Raw genomic sequence first — 20200 nt, 5'->3', positions numbered from 1 at the left:
AAATGGCTTCAAATTTTGTTTATAAGGATGAAGTCAGTGTTTCTATGAAATCTGGTCCCACCTTCCAAAAGCTATGTGACTTACATCATTGGATAGGTAATTTGGAGCTGAATAAAAGTTACTACGGCGCCAAATTCCAAATCTTAGTCCGTTCAGAATTATTCTTTATTAAACATGGTTGTTTCATCATATTATCATAACTCTGAACGGACTAAGAGTACCTAGGTAAACTACAAACTGTATAATATGTAAGCTCAAAGTAAACCTACATAGAAAAACAGGGAGGTAATGACTACAACATAATTACGACATTCGAACATTTATTTGGCAAGATTTTGGTTTAATATTATATAAATTACATCATAACTTATAAATTAACTTTGAAAATAAATTAAATCATAATAAATGTGTATAAAACTTAAATAAAATTCTTAAATTACATTGAGTTTTACTTTTCTAAACATATCGCCCGTTTATGCTCCAAAGGGACCTACCCTTTGGAGCTTATTAAAAAAGTTGTGTTATTAGCCTCATAGAAACATAATTTGAACCACTGTTTCATCGAAACTTTACTTAGAAAAATCAATAAGTTAATGCTTAGATATCCTATAACTAACACTTTGGAATTTATTATGCTTTGGACAATAATTATGGAACTTAAATAATATAAAACTTAAACTATAGAGAGACATATGACAGCCAAATCTTAAAAATGAGATAGAAACATGATCTTAGACAAAATAAATTAGTGACTTAATCATTAAAATAATTAAAATTAAAACTTAGAACTAAATTTTAGTGTGCATATAGAGTATAATTGTAATTTCTGCAACTTTACATACATAGTCCTTATTTAATAAATCGGTGGAAATAGAAAACTTCATTATTTAGTAAAAAGGAACCTTTAAAATATCCCAGACCTCACTATATACCTTAGTTATAAACAATACTTAGTACATAGATATTTTCACTTGTTTTTCATTCATATGTGCCATAAGACGTCCACTGGTGAACATAGGCCTCCCCAATGACTTCCAGTTAGGCTGGTTAGAAGCGACCTGCATCCAGCGGCTCCTTAATCAGGTCTGTCCACCTTGTGGGTGTAATATTTTCACATATTCTGTTGCAAATATTTCCTCTCATTTATACAGTTTTCTAGTTCATCATGATATTTATCTATTTTAGCATCAAAACCTGGACTCTGAATATCATAGTCGAAACTGTTGCCTGTAATAACTTTCTCTTGATTGAGCGTTGAATCAAATCTCACTTTCTTTCCCGGAGTATTAGTTCTATTGTGAGAAATATCGGAATTATCACTTCGTTCTTTCAAAGGAGTGATATTCATGTTTAAATGTGTATTTCTTAAAGTTTTCACTGTCTCATATTCATGTTCATCTAATTCTTCAATCTCTATCTCGTCTGAATTATCCAGATTTAACGCTGGGTTTTCTATACCCGAGTCTTTTGTCTCTGTCTTCTGTTTAGGCGGTTTCCGTGGCACTTCGTATGGGTTTAATGTGATGTTATTATCTGGTTTATCTCCTTTGAATGTTTTTCTCAATGTTTTAAAGACCCTTTTGGACAATCTGTTACCGACTCTCAAGAGTGGATTCTTAGATTTCTTGCTCTCATTAGAATCATTTGAAACATCTTGGTGGGAGTTTTTATTTATATTTATGATGTCAATAGCACTGAATTGAGAGACATCATGTCCTAGAATTCGGCTTTGTTTATTAAATTCATTGACTTCTTCAATATTTTCGTACACAGGACTATCAGATCTGTAATTATCAATATTCTCATATTCGTGTTGGCCTTCAAGAGATTCGTTTACTGTTGATATAGTGCTGTTTGTGTCTCCAAACAATCTTCGAGGTTCCAGAACTTTCTCTGCTTGAGTAGGTACTTCTACAGGTCTAGTTAGGACTTCTTCATTATACTCCAGCTCTGGTTTAGCATCTAGATTCAAAAATGGATTCTGTCTCCCTTCTATACTAGGAACAACATTAACTAAGTTCGGGTCTAAGAAAGGATTTGTATTCTTAGTGTTGATTCGTTTCTTCTTCGTTATAATCGTGATAGTTTTAATCTCCATTATGTTGCTCTCATTCAGATCATCATCGTAGAACAAAGACTGGTTTGAAAGGTTCGGTGAGTCCAATCCTAGTCTATCTATGAAGCTGAGGTTTAAATTACTTGAATTGTTTATAAAAACTTGGTTTGTCACATTTGTTTGTATGTTTGTTATAGGAGACGGCATAGTAGTGTCTTCTTTTATCACCGTGCTTAAAGATTTCTGTTCCAAAACTGATATGCCTGAATCTATATCGTCATTCGGTATTGTAACTTCCATTACATCATTATTCTCCATTTTGGATGTCACACTGTTCTGTGTTTCATCAATAATTGTTATAGATGAATCTACAGGTTTTTGTGATTGTTGTATTTCAGTCAAATTAGCGTATACTGGTTCAGTTTCAATCACATCCATGCTGACATCTGTTATGTCAGTCTGGATGTTCTTGCGTACATTTTCGACATCCATGCTGACATCAGCAACACCACTTTGGATGTTCTTGCGTACATTTTCAACATCCATACTAACATTACTAGGAACATCAGTCTGGACGTTTTTGCGTACATTTTCAATTTCTCTCGCTAATACTTTGTTTACAATGGCTTTGTTGACACCCAGGTCTAGAGCAGAGTTGTCAAATGTGCCTATATCTCCGCAACTCCTGGTTCGTTTCCGTTTCTTGATGGGAATGACTTCCATAGCGGTGTTGCACATTGGATCCTCGTTGGCGAGGATGTCCAGTGCCGGGTTGAGGTACGCGTTTGGACACGGTGCTGCTATCTTCCTTTTGCTTTTTATTGGTTTTATTTCAAACTGGTTATTGTCTATTGAGTCCATTGTGACCTGGAATTTGATAATTAGGGGTTAAACTTTAGTGTTAAATTGAGAAGACTTATAGGAATGCTATGGACTAACTCAAAAACTGATAAAAAATATTATTTAAATCATTTGATTTCAATAACTAAAATATAATCACATATGTTTACAATTAATACTTGTATGTAATATATAAAGTGCACATCATGTTAGTAAAATAATTACTAATTAGTTTCAACTATACATTAGTTAAATTACTCATTTCAACTTTGATGAAGTGTGATCTAAAAACATTATTAAAGTGTGAATCCCGAACCAACTGATTAAGTTTTATATACTCGTGTACGTAAACATCAAAATCATGAATTTCTGACCACTTTTTGTTAGCAAAGGAAGTGATTTTCATTCAATAAACGAACAATACAAATGTGATTACATAGAATTAATTCATACCTTGATAAATCCGAGAAACTGCAGTAAACATCAAGAACATCAATACATACACACACTACACGAAATAATCTGTTCGATTTATCATGAATTTATAATCAGAACAATAACTTTCATTCATAACTTTCCGTTTGAATATTGTAAACAAAAAAACCGGCAGGTGTTTCGCAACCGTTATGAAATGACAGTTGCTTCCGTCCAGTTGCCACTCGTTAAAAAAATTCTACCAATTCAAACTGCGTCAAATGCATTTCCTACCAATTTCGTTTGACGTTTATTAAATTTTAGTTCGAACATTGAGTCAAGAGATGGCGGTAGTGGTTCGAAATATTTTACGTCTTTGAAGTTTTTAATATCGGTTTGTATGATAGTTTTTCACCATAAATAAAAGCTGTTATTCACTTTTCTTAATTCATTAGTTAGTCTGATTTCTATCCTAAGTACAGACTGAGACGTGCCAGATAATTATCACAAAAATAAAAAATCAATATATTGCATAAAAATATATTTCTACTTCAAATCACAATTATATCCGATTCTTGGAATCAACGTAACACATTTCAACAACACAAGCATTTATCACAAAATTTGATAAGGAATAAAGTGGAATTTTCAACTAAATCTATAACTACTGTGCATATAAATACAAAACCTTAAGTACCTATGCTTCCGCCACCTTACAACTCTAGTGACGCTATTTATAACAAGAAAAACTTGTATAAAAATTATATTAGCTACTGAATTTACACGGAAACACAATTCTTACTATTCAGGTCCCAATTCTTGTCATTTTACTTTGTGATAGCAGCTTAAAGGTACGCATCTATAGGCCCGCATCGTACGCATCGCACGCACCGCATGTAACAGATTTTAGTTTGTCTTCTATACAAACTAACACAACTGCGTCCACTGATCCGCATCATCGGCAACGCCTACATACGATACATACCGATGAGGTCATACGGAATACGTACGATACGTGCGATGCGTACGATGCGGGCCTGTGGACACCTATGAGCTAAGCACCTCAAATGAACAAAATAACTGTCAAAGCGACTTTTCGCCATTCAAATTACATTAAATTCTGTGTTCGAACATTTATCAAAAATGTTCTGTTAATGTCAAAGAACCCTTCTAGAAACAAATAAAACATTCATTTTCTAACAAAATTAGTTAACCTTTCCAACACGACCTTAGCTCGTTTAAATTTTAATGCATTATAATTGAGCGTCAATTGTTTTGAATAAAGTAAGACATTACAGTGTCTTAATACTAAGTACATATATACAAGTCTTCTTAGTTTTATCTAAGAGAATATAGGAATAAGAGAATATAATACATAAGATTTTAAGGGATTGATGTACACCTGCTATGGCATACTTATGTTGAACATAAACAAATATAAAATTAACGGCAACTGAAAATAAAAATACATATGTTTTTGTCTTTGTCAAATAGCATTTAAATGACTTTTGTTATGACTAGGTAAAAGTCTTACCTAAAGTAAGTTTGTATTTGCATAGAAATTCTTTTTCTTAACATCAAAATTTAAAAAAAAAACATAATGATTTATGATATAAGTAGTACAACAATCTGGAAACGTTTGGAATATTTAATGTTTTATCGACATTTCGATTGTGATAAGCGGATCAATGAAAGGAATTAATTAATTGTACTTTGCTTATTAAAGAGATAATTACATAAAGTAATATGACGTCACGCATTTTATTCTACAAATGGGTCAGTAGCTAGAGGTGGGCTTTATTCATTATTTACTGTTATATTTTGTCTGTTCATGTAGGAATAACTTAGGGTGTCATAACCATTTTTTATTTGAATTTATAATTTAAATAGATACTAGACACCTAAACATCAAGTAACTTTATATATTCTATCTGTAACAAGCTAAAGATTAATTACCGAAAAAGGATTTATTTTTTACACTTAAGATGCCTTTCTTTCTTATTCATCTTTCCTTTCATGGATTCGTACAATATGTATTAGTTTATTCTATTGCTATTTATTGGAATACTATAGAAACGTATACCAGTAGCGGATACCAGTATTTAGATTAACTACATAATTTTGCATAGCTATTAATTAAGATTAATGAAATATTATCGCAAATTAAGATAACTGTCCTTATGTTTATCATTTTGATGATAATTACACAGCTTTAGATAAATTGGTAATTGTAAACAATATTCTTATACATTTTGTCATTGTTTTAAGAACAGTTATATTCGTTTACTAATAATTATGCATACTTTAATGTAGTGAGCAATAACGTATCTTTTAGTTACATTTTTTTAATCACAATAACATAATAATGTAAAACACTTTGATTCATCACTGAAAACAACAGTTTTTTGCATTTTATATTTCAGCTATTTGTTTCAAATTAACATAATATTTGGAAATATCACAAAGTATATAATACATACGTAAGACAACACATAAGTAAATATTTTATCACAATAATAACAATTTAATACATGGACTAAAGCATGAACACTTGATGATTTGAATATAGTAATATACCATTTTTATTTAACATATATTTAGAATAAGAGATCTTATATCGTGTACTTAGTTCATGATTCTATACTACAAAAAAAAAGAGACAATAAATTGTATTTATTTTTTCAATATAATATATCTTCAGAGATAAGTTTCAAAATGATAAACTAAATATACGATATAAGTATCTCGATGTTATATTCTTCAATAGATTTATAGGTAATCTATAAAGCTAAGCTTTATCTAAATATATTCCCACACATCTTTATATTAATATCCTAACATACAGATAGTATAACAACAGTCAATTTTCTAAATATACACCTATTAAAACAAAATAAAACCAATTAAAATTGTCTTTATAATACAAAAATAATATTTGTAAGTTCTTTGCCTTCATTTCTCTCATAGTTAGGTACTACCTAGATTTTACTTTTGCGATTTCCTTATAATCGCATTAGTACTATCTCAATATTTATCTATTCTGTTATTTTAGATTTATAATTGACAAACATTTGTATGTATTACCAAATTAGTCTCGCTACTATGTTTTCGAATCACAAGTCAAGATTAATATTCTATTCCGTTTGAAACAGAACTTAAAAAGAAAAACTCAAATGCATCTTTGAAATTATACTAAATCAAATCCCTATTTATGGACTGGCAACTAACAAAAAAAAAACAGAACTGTCAAATGCTTAAACATTTAAAAATGGAACACGTTCTATTCTATATACATTTTTTTTATGAAACCAGTCGTTCCACTGCCAAAAAGTACTACTAAAATAGACAGCATTTACCTTTTTTGATAGGAATATATCTTTAGTCGATATCGAGATTCTTGAATGCCCTTTCCATGGCCTTCTCTCGCTTCTTGTCAGGTAACGCGGCGATCCTCTGTTCCTCCTCAGCTTTGAAGTAGGGCTCCATGAGTTGAATCTGCTGCATGCACTTCTTATGCAGGGTCTGTGTGTCAGGGAGGGTGCCGCCATAGTCTGGAGGCAGGCAAGACCGGGGCACGACGGTGTCGTAGAACTTCTCCAAATCCTCGTTCTTGTTGTGGAATTTGAGCTGAAATTGTTAAATGTGACTTCATTAGAAAAAAGCACTTGTAAATAAGGATAGTCACAATCCAAAAAATAGAACGGAACATAAAAATCAAGTGTTAATTTATTAATTGTAAGATTTGGTTTTTAAATAAATCGTTTGAGTACCTAATTTTTGAGATTATCATATCCAACCTGACAAACTAAACGGAGACTTTGCTTAGTAATAACTAGTTATTAAAAAAGAAATAGCTGTCCTTTACAAAATTGGTGAGGGGAAACTAATTCATTATTTGAATTTCAGATAAATGTAAGGCCAGCAGGTATCTCACGATTCCATTTTTGAACAACATTTCTCAACAAATCGTTTATAGACAATCACTTTCGTAATCATTGACCTCCTAATAAATAAATAAAGGACCAAACATTGTCCAGCCGTTTTCAAGTTATCAACAACAACACACACTTTTGTCAACATTCCTATACTAGGTGTTATCAAGGACATGTCATTATAAATGTCACAAGTTCATATTACTGGTTGCGAAAAGTTTGTTTGAGAAATAAACAGATTTTTGACGTGTTGTTAACACATTGTTTACGAATGACTGTTTTGTTTCCAAGAGTCGTATAATGACGTAGTAAAGCCACATTTCCTAATAATTAAAGTATTATGGTATGAGTATACAGTACCCTTAGTACGAGTTTGCTTTACGTTTATAGTAATCGAAACGAGAGCGCATTCGGTGATCAAATTGGTTGGTTTATTCCAGCCGGCTTCCTGTTGGTTTATACAAACTTTAAACGTGAAGCAAATTCATACTAAACTGGTACTGGAACAGACCTATTTAGATGAATTGATTGATTTATTCGTTCATCATAATTATGCATTATTCCAAAATTTTTCTTGAGAGCCTCAAAAAGAAAATCGAATATTTTATTACGTACACAAAAATGTGTTGTGCTTATTCCGCTTTATAATTATCTTGGTTGTTTGAAGATCCTAACACTGAGCAGACAAGTACTAGTCCTACCAATCTATTCGATTACTGCAAAAACCACCCTTATACCGTGGATAATAGAGTTCTTCAAAATGATAATTTGCTATATTTTACTACCATGTAAACCGGTAATTCATATTTTTACCGGACCAAGTCCAGTATGGTAATAGGTACAAAATTACATTATAATGATTTTTATTGGAACTAGTTTCTAGGTAAATAATAATAGACAACTGATACAAAATGCTAACTACTAGGCTATTCCTTACTATTTTTATCTCAAAAAGCTTGTTTTTACCGGAATGATATTTAAAGTTTAGCACACGTGTATTCTAATTTATTGTTTTATTTATTGTTAAAAGAAATAGAGATGTATTTCTTTTAACAATATGTAACAACTTATAGAACAGCCATTTCTAAGTATATGTATAGAAAGCCGCAGCCGCGGACAGCTTAGCTGTTTACCGGGGCTCCAGCTCGAAAAGCAAGAATAGGAAAAGGGTGGTTTTTAGTCAGTAAGAGTCGGACACTTCCTCTCGCCTCAACTAAAGCGGGGATTTTTCAAAATATCTAAAAAACATATACCTTCTTATATAAATGAGAAACTAAGCTATTCTTCAGCGTGTTAATTGAGTACAGAGATAAGAAAATAGTCCTGAAATTGATTTCACATGATTTTCACGGTGCACCTTACTATCACCACCTAGGCACAGTATAAGTATCTTAGCAGATAGATATGCAATCGATTAGAGAAATAGTTATACTCTGAAAATCACTTTTTAATGAAACAAAAACAAATTAAACTATGATTCCTGAGACAAAATGGCAACTTACATTTTGTTCTACAAGATAAAACTACTTGTCTAAAAGTCCTGGTAGAAATTCATAGGATTATTCTATCTCATTAAAGTTATCTTACATCAGGAGACATTTTTAAAACAGAATAATTACAAAAGTCATTTTATTAAATAATTTACTATAAAGTTATTGCATATTAATGATATTTAGTCAACGAGACTTTCTGTTTTGTGAAAAAAATATGTTTATTGTCTAAATTCTCGATGGGAACTAGGTGTCTGATTTTAAATAGGTCTTAATACATTAGTAATGTCGTTTAAACAAGATTATATGACATTTAAAGTAAAAATATGCTTGTACGACATCCGAAGACCCTGATCCGGAGTTGCAGACTGCCTAGCGGGTTTACCGGGGCAGGATTTTTAGTCAGTAAGAGTCGGATACTTCTTTTCGCCTTACCCAAAGCAGAAGTCATTGAATGATACCCCCCCCCCCTCCCCTTAAAAAAAAGACAGCCGAATACTCGAATTCCTTCGAGTTACTGACAAATCTCAAGATTAAAACCAGATATGAACACGAAAGGTTTAACCTTTAGAACATTCGACCCCACAATATTTTGTCACCAAAGTAAATATCAGTAATCAAATATTTATAACGATTGTATCCCTTCATCTTCATGGAATAAGAATCAAAATATTATCTGTTTCCAAGCCAAGGTCAGACACTTATTTGCAAGTTGAACAGTTCGAAGTAAACACTTACATAGAGTGTGGACATAAACAAATATTGCCAACATATATATGTATGTATGTACATAAGTAACTAGTCGTACGTAGAAACGATATGCGCAGTACATTTCATGATTTACGATAAGGCAAAAATTGTGATTTATTCTCTTGTTTAACGTATGAACTTTTATGTTTTATGGCTCAGAAAGAGCAGGTAAAATTACATTTACGTCATATGTAAAGGATATTGGACGATTTAGAAAATGTAATATTGAACAATAAACTAAAAATAAGTTTCTATTTTAAACTCTCATACAGAAATATGCAAATTGGTATCTATATATTAATACGTGAAGCAAAAACTTTGTAACTGTTTTTACAAAAATTGCGCGGACGTAGGAGCATAAAATTTGGTACACTTATAGTTTATGTTTAGGAGAAGTGGACAACGCTAATATTTTTCAAAAATAATGCTTATAAAATACATTAAATCAATAAATAAAACATTACACACACATGCATAGTATCTGATCGTATTTGACAAAACGTTAAAATTGACAGACATTGCGATGATATTCTCACGTCTCATATAAAAAGAGGTTTCTCATTGAAGGAGGTTTGGTTATTCATGATGCACCGGAATATATTAATTTGAATTTTACAAAACTATGGACGTATGTTAAGTGGTATTGTAAATTAAATCGTATATGGTCGAATTTCGACCACTAGGCGACCACTAGTTACAATAAATTCATGTATGTTTGTAATTTTAATTTAAAACGACGATATAAAATGCCTGCATTACGTTATGAGATTTGGTTTAAATTAATAATTAATAAAACGTCTCCGATTACATAGGTTTACTAGAAAAAAGTGGTTGAAAAGATGGCTTATATCAGTTACTGATATAAAGTATAGTTTTTTTTTTCTTCTATCTTTGACTACTCTACTCAAACAAATACTGTGGTGTGTGGTGAGTCTCCATAGGTCTGTACCACAAGTGACCTAGGCTCTACCCTAGATGCTGTAATAGGCGCCAAATGTAATAAGGCATGATTTTTGCGAAAAGAAAACCTGAAGGGGATAAAAATCCAACTCACCATGTCAAAGAACTTCTTATCCATAAATGGCCTGATGAGGACCATTAATTTGTCTAGGACTGGCTCTGTGTTCAGCACATGTATCGCACGCATGCGCACTGGCATCGCCTCTTGGACATACTGGAAGAATTTCCGTAGGGTCCTGGAATTTTTGCAAAAATGAACTTTAATATAAGAACTTACTGCACAATTTTAGACTAGACGACATTTAAACGGTAGCCAATACCTGGGCCAAGCTATTGTGTAGTCTATTATGTATTTTAATGCGTGTGCAGTAATGATTAGATTTGATTAACAGAATACCTATATGTATGTGTACATTTTATACATGTTGTTTTAATACAGGTCAATCTAGTATAAAGCAGATATAACTACAATAGTTAATTTTGTGAGATGGACAAACATTATAATATATTTTTTGATGTCCACGTCTAAATTAAAATAAGCAAGTTAATGACCAGTATATGGTACATTTATCATAAAATATGATATTATGTAAAGAAGCAATCCTTTTGCCATAAATGTTACAAGATGAATAGCTAGCTATAAACTTCAGTTGTAATGAGTAAATAGCGTTATACCTATTTCCTTCTTTGTATACAAACAAAAGAACAGCCATAAAATTACCAACTGCATTGTGGCAAATTGTACAAAGAAACATTATTTCACAGTACTTAGACTACTTAGTAACTAAAAAAATATTTAACTCATGTCAAGTACTAAGTAAGTATCAAAGTATTTAAAAAAAATCTCATGACTAATGACGAATATGACGATATTAATTTAAGCAAAATGGGACATTTATTATACGAATATCTTTTATCTTTTACCTTTGTCTATCCTTTTGAAAGCTATGAAAATATAAATATTTATACTATCATAACATTTACATACATTATGCATAGAAATTCTTTTTTCTTTTATTTATTCAAGTGACTCCATTAATTACATTGGCGTAATAAAGTTGACAGATAAAAAACTATATATTATCTTGTTAATTAATTTACACAAGGACAATGCAAGTTATACACAAGTATAATTACATAAATGTAAGAAAAAAAGCCAATTAACAATGGATTCACAGAGTTGAAAAATAAAATTATACTTACGATAAGCTAACTCTTGTAAGATGTCCGAATTTAACACCGCGCATGTCGAAGAGAAACATGTAACCTGGTTGTGGACCACGTTTGGTGAGACATAGATCTGAAAAAGAATTTAAAAAATTAATAACGTCACTTTATGATACTTATAAAACATAATAACATGGTAAGTACAAACTTTTAAATTTAATTATGGTAACAAAAAAAAACTACCAAATTGGTAGCTTTTTTATTACGGGTTAACATTGATTTTTGGCGCGTTTTTTTTTAAGTCGAGGACAATTCCGCGAAATTCCTATTTCGATGTATGTTAATGTAAGACAATTAATGTTATACAAAAAAAAATTGACATTAACAACATGTCTTCCTGCTATTTCAACATAATATTAAGATCCTATTATTAAGTTATTACATAATAACGGGCAAGTTATTTTAATCAATGGATGAATAATAAAATTATTCTCATGATTACATTTTGCTGCCTACACGTGTAACGAAACGATTTAATCCAGAAATAACGGAGCCCTAGATATAAATAAACAATAACCCCGTTACATTGTTGTTGATGCTTAAACCTTGAATGATGTCATTATGTAATCTATGTATTATGAACAAATACTTAGTTTTTTTATTATTTTTTTATGGGAAGAGCATTGTTTTCTTCCAGTACCTAATATAGCAAGCAACATATATTATAATGTAGTTATTGTAAGTAAATATAGCATTAATAACGTAACGAACGTACGATACACCTGGTACTACTAAGTAAACTTAGGTTTTTTAAGGGGGGAAAATCATCAAATGCATTAAGCATCAGCCCTACTGGGCCCTATCTGTGGTGGTCTAATCTATCGGGAGGCAAGCTAACTAAACTTAGGCTACGGCATCATCGCACAGCTCTAAGTTCTGTTGCTCTAGTAAAATGAAAAAAAAAAACGAAATCTTCCAAATCAGCTACAAAAATCAAGATTAATTGAAATCCTAAAACTTCCCTTCATTATTGCTTGTTATTTAACTCAATGTAACGACCAATCAAAATGGATAATAAAATATTTTATTACAGAGTTACGTCATAAAGTTGATGTTTGATCAGAGTAAGAACTGGATCAAGTTTATCTACATATAAACAGGTTTTGTCTGAATATACATATAACTAGGTAAATATATTTAAAAACTTATATTTGGTGTTAATTATTGTGTGAGGTAAAATAAGCATGTATCTCGTAGTAGGTCACATTTTTAACAAAATAACAGTTATGCCTTTATTTTTCTACTAGGTTCTGCCAGCGGCTTCGTCCGCATTCCCGTGGGATACAAAGTAGGTATCATAACACCCAAGTCAGCTCATACCCTGTCTGTATACCAAATTTCATCAAAATCCGTTTGGTAGTTTCAGCGTGATTGACGGACAAACATTCATATTTGTAATATTAGCGAGAAGTGTGATTTCAGTGGTAATTAACTAATTTATCTTTTGATAGGATGGTGTTAAAAAGCAATACACAATCCTCTCAAACTACAAGCTCCATAGCTCCTTTATTTTATCAGAAAAATGCAACATCAAATTAAAAACTAATCAACGAAGGGCATTAATCGAAAATCGAGACTCCCATTTACCTCCATTACATCACTTAGAAACACATCTAAAAAAAACCTACAAACAATAACTTTCAAGCAAAATAGCATCATAAAAAACATAAACAATAAAACCTCCCCTTTTATAGGCTTAAAAATAAAACATTACCTTTGCCTAAACAAAAAGAAAAATCTGACAGACATTGTTTATGGAAACGGAACGGGGCATTCTATAAAAAGAAAAGCTTATAAAATATTCAGATAGATACATAGCATAGGTCATCCCGTTGCTTGCCGTCAGACCGTGGCCTGGTGAGTGTGAGGAGGTAAGAGTGACGTCATGTTTTGATTTCACATAATCAATACTCCGCCATTCAGGCACGAGTGTTCTGCAGTGTCTAGCAACTAGTGACTAGTCTGTTTTTAGCTTTATACGTCATTCATAGACAATTGTTTACTTTTATCCGTTTTTATTTGTATATGTTTGCAAGTTCGTAATTTGAATTTTAAGTGATGAATTTAGTGTTAGGAAGTGGGTGCTAGGCTTGGCTACGTATATTAATGTTTTGAAATAATTATTAGATTTTTGTTTTATACCTCGAACTTCTGACGTCATGCCCTTATGAAAGTAGGGCATGACGTCTTAACTTAATATTTATTATCATTCATTTATTTCTTTTACTTGGTTGTTACATTTTTAAATATTAAATTAAAAAAAAAAAAAAAAAAAATAAAACATTTAAAAATATAAAAAGCAGTAGCCCACCAGTAACGGGATAAATCCAAGCTACCGGTGGTCAGGGCTCAAGAGAGAGGAATTTCCGGACAATACGCGCCGTGTCCAGAAGTACTGCCTTCTGCATCAGGCTCTTGATCCAACCATCTAACGTTAGCCTACTCAGGTGTTGGTCGAGGCTTTTGGCTATAAGGCCATTGGCAGATACGACTATCGGCACAATGATTGCTGAATCTACATCCCACATGTCGACAACCTCATGAGCTAAATCAAGATATTTACTGGCTTTATCTTTTTCAGCTTTCACAAGATTCTCGTCATGTGGGATTGTTATATCAATTATCATTGTGCGACGGCTTGGTCGATCTATCACCACAATGTCAGGTTTGTTAGCAACAATTGTCCTGTCTGTGATGATAGTTCGATCCCAATACAGTGTGACATCTCCATTTTCAAGAACTGGGTCAGGCAGATACTTATAATACGGCACTTCAGATTCAACAAGTTTGTATTTTAAAGCAAGTTGTTGATGAATAATCCTGGCTACAAGATTGTGTCTGTGCAAGTACTCTCCGTTAGCTAAATGAGAACAACCCGAAATTATATGTCGAATGGATTCCCCTGGGCGATGACATGCCCGACAAATGTCAGCCGTTCCATCCTTTATAATATACTTTCGGTAGTTGTTCGTCAACATAACTTCGTCCATAATTGCACAGACAAAACCTTCCGTTTCTCCAAATAAGTTACCAAAACGTAGCCAGGATACGGACGCCAAGAAATCTGTATCTGGCCCATGTAAGGCCCGATAGTAGCGTCCGTGCAACTCCTTACTTTGCCATACATTCTTGCGATCCTTAGTGCTTAGTATTATAGGTTCTCTCCAGTCCTTATTAGCCAAGGAGAGCGGAGTAAGTCCTTTGTCCACTGAGACAACATCTCGATACATCCCCACCTCCATTTTGAAAAAATATTTTCGGAGACTGCACACTTCACTATTGTGTAGGGTTTTGGCATTTAAAAAGCCTCGCCACATTTACGTGGTATGTACAGTCTCATTACTGATGATCGTGGGTGATGCATCCGATGCTCAGTCAACAATGAACGGACTTTTCTGTCCAGGGCGTCCAGTTCCGTTTGAGTCACCTTGAGTATGCCAAAAGAGTACATCAGTACTGGCATGACCCAACCGTTGTAAGCGCGCACCTTGTTACCACCTGATAAAAGACTATTGAGAACTTTCTTCAGGCGGCCAAAGAAGCGCTCCCGCAACGATTGCTTCATGACAGCTACATCAATGCCTAACGCTTCTGACATACCCAAGTATTTATAGGTTTCGGTTGAAGAGAGAAGTCTAAAGTTTGTGGTATCAGAGTTTCGTGTTTCATCTGATTCCACAATTTCCCCCCTCTTTACATGCATGATTGCACATTTGTCCACACCAAATTCCATCCTAATGGCATTACTGAACGTTTCAGTGACATTTAGTAATTTCATTAGATGCGAGTTGTTTGGAGCAAATAGCTTTAAATCATCCATGTAAAGTAGGTGGGATATAATTTCTCCCCCTCTTCTCAACCTGTAACCTAACCCGGAATCCTCAAGCAAAGTGCTTAGAGGATTCAGAGCTAAGCAAAACCATAATGGACTCAAACTATCACCCTGGAATATACCACGCTCTATCCTAATGGGTTCATCGTTCTCACAAATTTGTCGACATCCTGGATAGCGAAGAACTGTTCTCCATTGTCTCATACATGACATCAGGAAAGCACGCAGAGCTGTATCGACTTTGTACAGCTCCAGTACCCTCATGAGCCATGTATGTGGCACGGAGTCGTAGGCCTTCTTATAATCTATCCAGCATGTGGACAAATTCTTGTGAGATCTACGAACCTGTTGGCAAATGGACATGTCAATGAGGAGAAGCTCCTTAGTACCACGGGACCTATTCCTACATCCATTTTGAGAGGTAGACATGATATTATTGTCTTCAATATGCTTATTAAGTTTTTCTCTCAAAATGGATGTTAGGAGTTTATTACGAAAGTAAGGATTACGCATTTCGTATTTATGAAAACCTATTAGTTGAATAAGATATTTTCTCTCATCGTTTTTTTTTTTTTTTTTTGAGGGGGGAAAATCATCCTATGATCCCTTCTCCCGCTTTGGGCAAGGCCAGAGGGAGTGTCAGACTCTTACTGACTAAAAACAACTCCGTTCCTACTCCTGCTTTTCGAGCCAGAGCTCCGGTAAACCCGATAGGTCCACAGCTCCGTTTTAAAAACACCCTAAACTGAATAGTCATATAGTATCTACTTCATTGCAGGTTTGGTGCAGTGTATTTCTGCAGATTTTTCCGCGTTCCGGTAAATTCATTATGTATCTTATCTAATTATACTTACATAGTGTTAGCAATGATTGAACATACTTTACACTGATCTTTTCAACACTAATGTGACGAAGTGAACGAGGGTAATGTGTAATAACTTTTTCGCACATCGTAACTAGTCAGCGTATGCGTTTACAAACATACAAGTTCAATTACACATGACATCCAGACCAGAAAAAAGGATTTGTGGATCACACAAAGAATCGTCCCGGGGGGAAATCGAACCCTCTACAGGCCTCAAGGTGCTACAATGACTGATCACACATTTTAGAATATTATGTTCTGAAAAAAATCGAGGTTGAACAAAATTTATAACATTTTAGAAGCAAAATTTTTTATTCGAACAATTCTTATACATAGCGCATTACCTATATACCTGGTATTCGCTAATGTAGTTAGCTAGTTAGACCTAACTATGTTTTTGCTTACGTAATCACAGAAACTACTTGGAAGTTTAATCATAGTGGTTAAAGGTTAATAATAGCTTGTTCACAGATTGAATGTAGATTCTAGAAATCTTGTTTTCTAGATGTAGTCATGTAACATAAAGGTCAATAAAATGATTAAAGACCTATGAAGGTTTATGCAGATGTTGATCGTTAAATGTATGTATAAGTAAATTAGAAGCTAAAAGGTCTTTGTTAATACTCGAGAAGGTTCAATTAAACATAGTCTTTTTTTGTAATAACTATCGAGAGACATACTAAATTGACTAAAAATCACGGTTTGCTCACGTAAATTAATGGAGAAAAGCTCTACTAGTTTCGAGTCACCGAGGAACTCTTCATCATGAGCAGCGTGCCGACGACGCGTAGCGCAAACCATTAATTTATGTGACTAACTACCGCTCTCAGAGCTGTTTATTGATTACTTAAACAATTCCTTAGTAACGATTTTGTATGGAAAACAATTGCTAAGGACTGGGTTAAGTATCCATTAATTAATTAACTGTGACTGTGAGTATGGCGGAAAACCATGATTTTTAGTAAATTTAAACGTAGTCATAAAAAATCTGATAAATTCTATTTAATTATGGCACTACAAAACATGTTTATAACTGTTGTTTACAAACAAGTTAGAATTATTAAATTAAGAGGCGGAGAATATCGTAAGCTTGTTTTTTTCCATGTTTTTACATATTTAGCAAAAACAATAACCTTCCTACAGGTAATTTATAGTGCTATTATAATTTGAAATCCCGCGGTTCTCACGTCTGCATCTGAGATGGGACACACACGACATAGGATAGCTTTAGCCAGTTACCGGAGATCTAATTACCCCCTTTCCCTATCCCCGATTCCCCAAGAACCCTTAAATTCCTAACCCCCAAAAGGCCGACAACGCACTTATAACGCCACTGGTGTTTACATCAAAATTTACACAGGCAAATTAATATAGCACCGACATAATCACAAATCACCATTTTTAATATGGAAATTGCTATCATTTCCATCATAAAATATTCCGGAAAAATCTAACGACATTGATAGCAATCAGTTTGCGTAGCAGAAAAACAAGGCTATTATATAAATGTATCGTTAATACCAAATACTGGTATGTAAACAATATATGGCCAGTTTAGTTGGCCTGTAGTACCTATTGGCTATTATGGCGATTTCCCCCGACGGCCATTCTCGATAGTAGCATAAATAACTACCAGAACCACAGTGTGTTGTGAGTTGCAGAGCGAAAACAAGCCTTGTTGTGTAGTTAAACTATAGATAAAAGCACAGTTTCTTACACTGGACACTGTGTTACTACAGAGATTTTTTCTACTGACATTTTGTAACGACCAGATTGGCGATATATTAAACAAGGGCCAAATTAAAAGTACCTTTAACCGAAAAGCATGCATGAAAAGACTGATGACTGTTGATGAAGCGAAAAAGGTGTGTTCTTAAGGTACGCGTCCACAGGCTCGCATCGTACGCATCGCACTCGTCATACGGAATGCGTACGATGCGGGCCTGTGGACGCTTGCCTTAAGAATCGTAGCAATTGGCGATCCATTGTCTGTCTACCCCTATAGGAGACAGGCGTGAGTATATGTATGTATTTATGTACATTTTCAACCGCACGTTTGATGCAGTAGAAATGATTCCGCGTGAACAACTCTGTGTTCCAAAATTGCTGTTCCGAGTCTGGGTGTGATGCGTATGCCAATTTCTATGTTTGTTAATGCATCTACCACACAAATCTTAGTGTAGGGCAACATATTATTCAAAGACAAGACAATTGACAGTCCATCGATGGATTACGAGGCCACACACGCCAAAACTACTATTAAATTAAATTCAACAATATTAATTCAGGTACTATTTACACACTGATTTACTCTAGTCTGTGGTTATTACAAAATACTTTTGACATTGGATTGTCAACGACGTGTCCGGTTGACAACACGATATTTATATCATAGGCCCAATAGCTTTTAAATAAGTAGGTATATGTTTTAATGGGGGAAATGGATAGTACTTAACTACTTATCGTGAAAATAATAAGAGACCTTACCTGTCTCTAGAAATAAAGGTATCCATTTTAGAGCTGACTAGTGCTGTTTTTTTGTTTATGTATTTTTCGTTTTAATAGCCTGTCACCACGACAATTTTTCCCATCTCAAAATAAATGACAGCTAAGCAAATTAAGGGAATTTTCGTTCACAGTTTAAAGTTTCATTATTTATATTTTGTTTATGAAATTAGAGCAGAATTCACTACAATTTCCCAGGAAGACTTCTCCCTAAAACCTAAGATTGAGTCTACATTTGTAAACTCAGGACAGAGGCATTTGCGTCTCCGAATTTATGCACGTCCAAGTACCACGTTGGGCATCCGCAAACATCATTTGGAGCTATTTTAGTCTGTGGCGCAGTGCCGCAACATACGAGTAGGTACACAATACATTGTACCTAGTTTCTAGATCTGTGGGAAAGCCTGTGGCATTACTGTATTGATATAATGGCACTATAAATAAGTATGGTTGCTTAACAATCCGTACTAGCTTATTGCAAATGTGCAACTGTCTGTTTTTATTTAACTGTTTAACAAAGCTACTTACTAAACACATTTCTTTCATTTTAGTCTTAAACCTTTTTTTTAAATAACACATTGGCCCACATTAGGATTTTCTCCTGTGTCGTGTGTGCGTGTACAAATACAGAATTTCACATGTACATCCCCACCCGAAACAACAATTTGTGGATCACCCAAAGAGTTGCTTCGTGCGGGAATCGAACCCGCTACACATTGCACGGCAGCCAGTTGCCCAGCCACCGCGCCAACCGTGCAGTCAAAGCGTACAGCTTTTTATTATGTACGTATATAATGTATTCCATTACCTATAAATAACGCTTAATCACGTAAACATACTGAGAAAACCTCTACTAGTTTCGAGTCACACAGGGACTCTTCCTCATGAGCAGCGTGCGCGGTCCCGGGCTGCGGACTAGTTAGCGGGTTACCAGGGCTCCGGCTCGAAAAGTAGGAGTAGGAACTGGGTGGTTTTTAGCCAGTAAGAGTCTGACACTCCCTCTCGCCTCACCCAAGGCGGGAGAAGGCATTGGATAATATGCTCACCCCGCGGACGCGGCGACCTCGCACCGCCTACATTAGTAGCGTGCAAAGTTATGTTAAAAATGTATTCCATTGTTCTTAAAACAACTTAATTATATTAACTCCCATCACATCAATGGGTTTTGTTTTGTTTACAAGAAAGCAGGTGCACTAACACAATCGTCTATTGAAAACAAAGGCTGCCAGGTAATTGTAGGCTTAGGAGATATCAATTGAGAAAGAGAGTATTATTGAAATGAATGCCCGCTAATTGAATCGCACCCAAAAACTCTCAGCTAACGCATTT

The 20200-nt window shown here is 33.9% G+C and overlaps 2 protein-coding genes across 3 annotated transcripts in view; both read right to left on the bottom strand.

Moving 5' to 3' along the window:
* Positions 1-1042: 1042 nt before the first annotated feature.
* On the bottom strand, positions 1043-3614 carry LOC118274836 (uncharacterized). Its single transcript, XM_035592566.2, has 2 exons — positions 3350-3614; positions 1043-2923 (listed from the first exon to the last, which is right to left on the bottom strand). The coding sequence occupies exon 2, from the start codon at positions 2915-2917 to the stop codon at positions 1112-1114; it is 1806 nt and encodes a 601-aa protein (XP_035448459.2). The 5' UTR covers positions 2918-2923; positions 3350-3614; the 3' UTR covers positions 1043-1111.
* Positions 3615-3836: 222 nt separating this feature from the next.
* Positions 3837-20200, bottom strand: part of LOC118274456 (alpha-tocopherol transfer protein-like) — a 42917-nt gene continuing 26553 nt past the window's right edge. The window contains exons 3-6 of one of the 2 annotated variants that reach the window (XM_035591933.2): positions 11646-11742; positions 11367-11387; positions 10537-10678; positions 3837-6937 (exon numbers count right to left, since the gene is read on the bottom strand). In XM_035591933.2, coding sequence (XP_035447826.1) covers positions 6689-6937; positions 10537-10678; positions 11367-11387; positions 11646-11742 — 509 coding nt within the window. In that variant the 3' untranslated portion in view covers positions 3837-6688. The remainder of the gene's footprint in view (positions 6938-10536; positions 10679-11366; positions 11388-11645; positions 11743-20200) is intronic. The other variant, XM_035591935.2, reaches the window with a different exon arrangement.

This window comes from Spodoptera frugiperda, chromosome 11, assembly GCF_023101765.2.
Source record: "Spodoptera frugiperda isolate SF20-4 chromosome 11, AGI-APGP_CSIRO_Sfru_2.0, whole genome shotgun sequence".
Lineage (NCBI taxonomy): Eukaryota > Metazoa > Arthropoda > Insecta > Lepidoptera > Noctuidae > Spodoptera > Spodoptera frugiperda.
The sequence above is the reverse complement of the archived record's forward strand: the minus strand, read 5'-3'. Positions and strand labels throughout refer to the sequence as shown.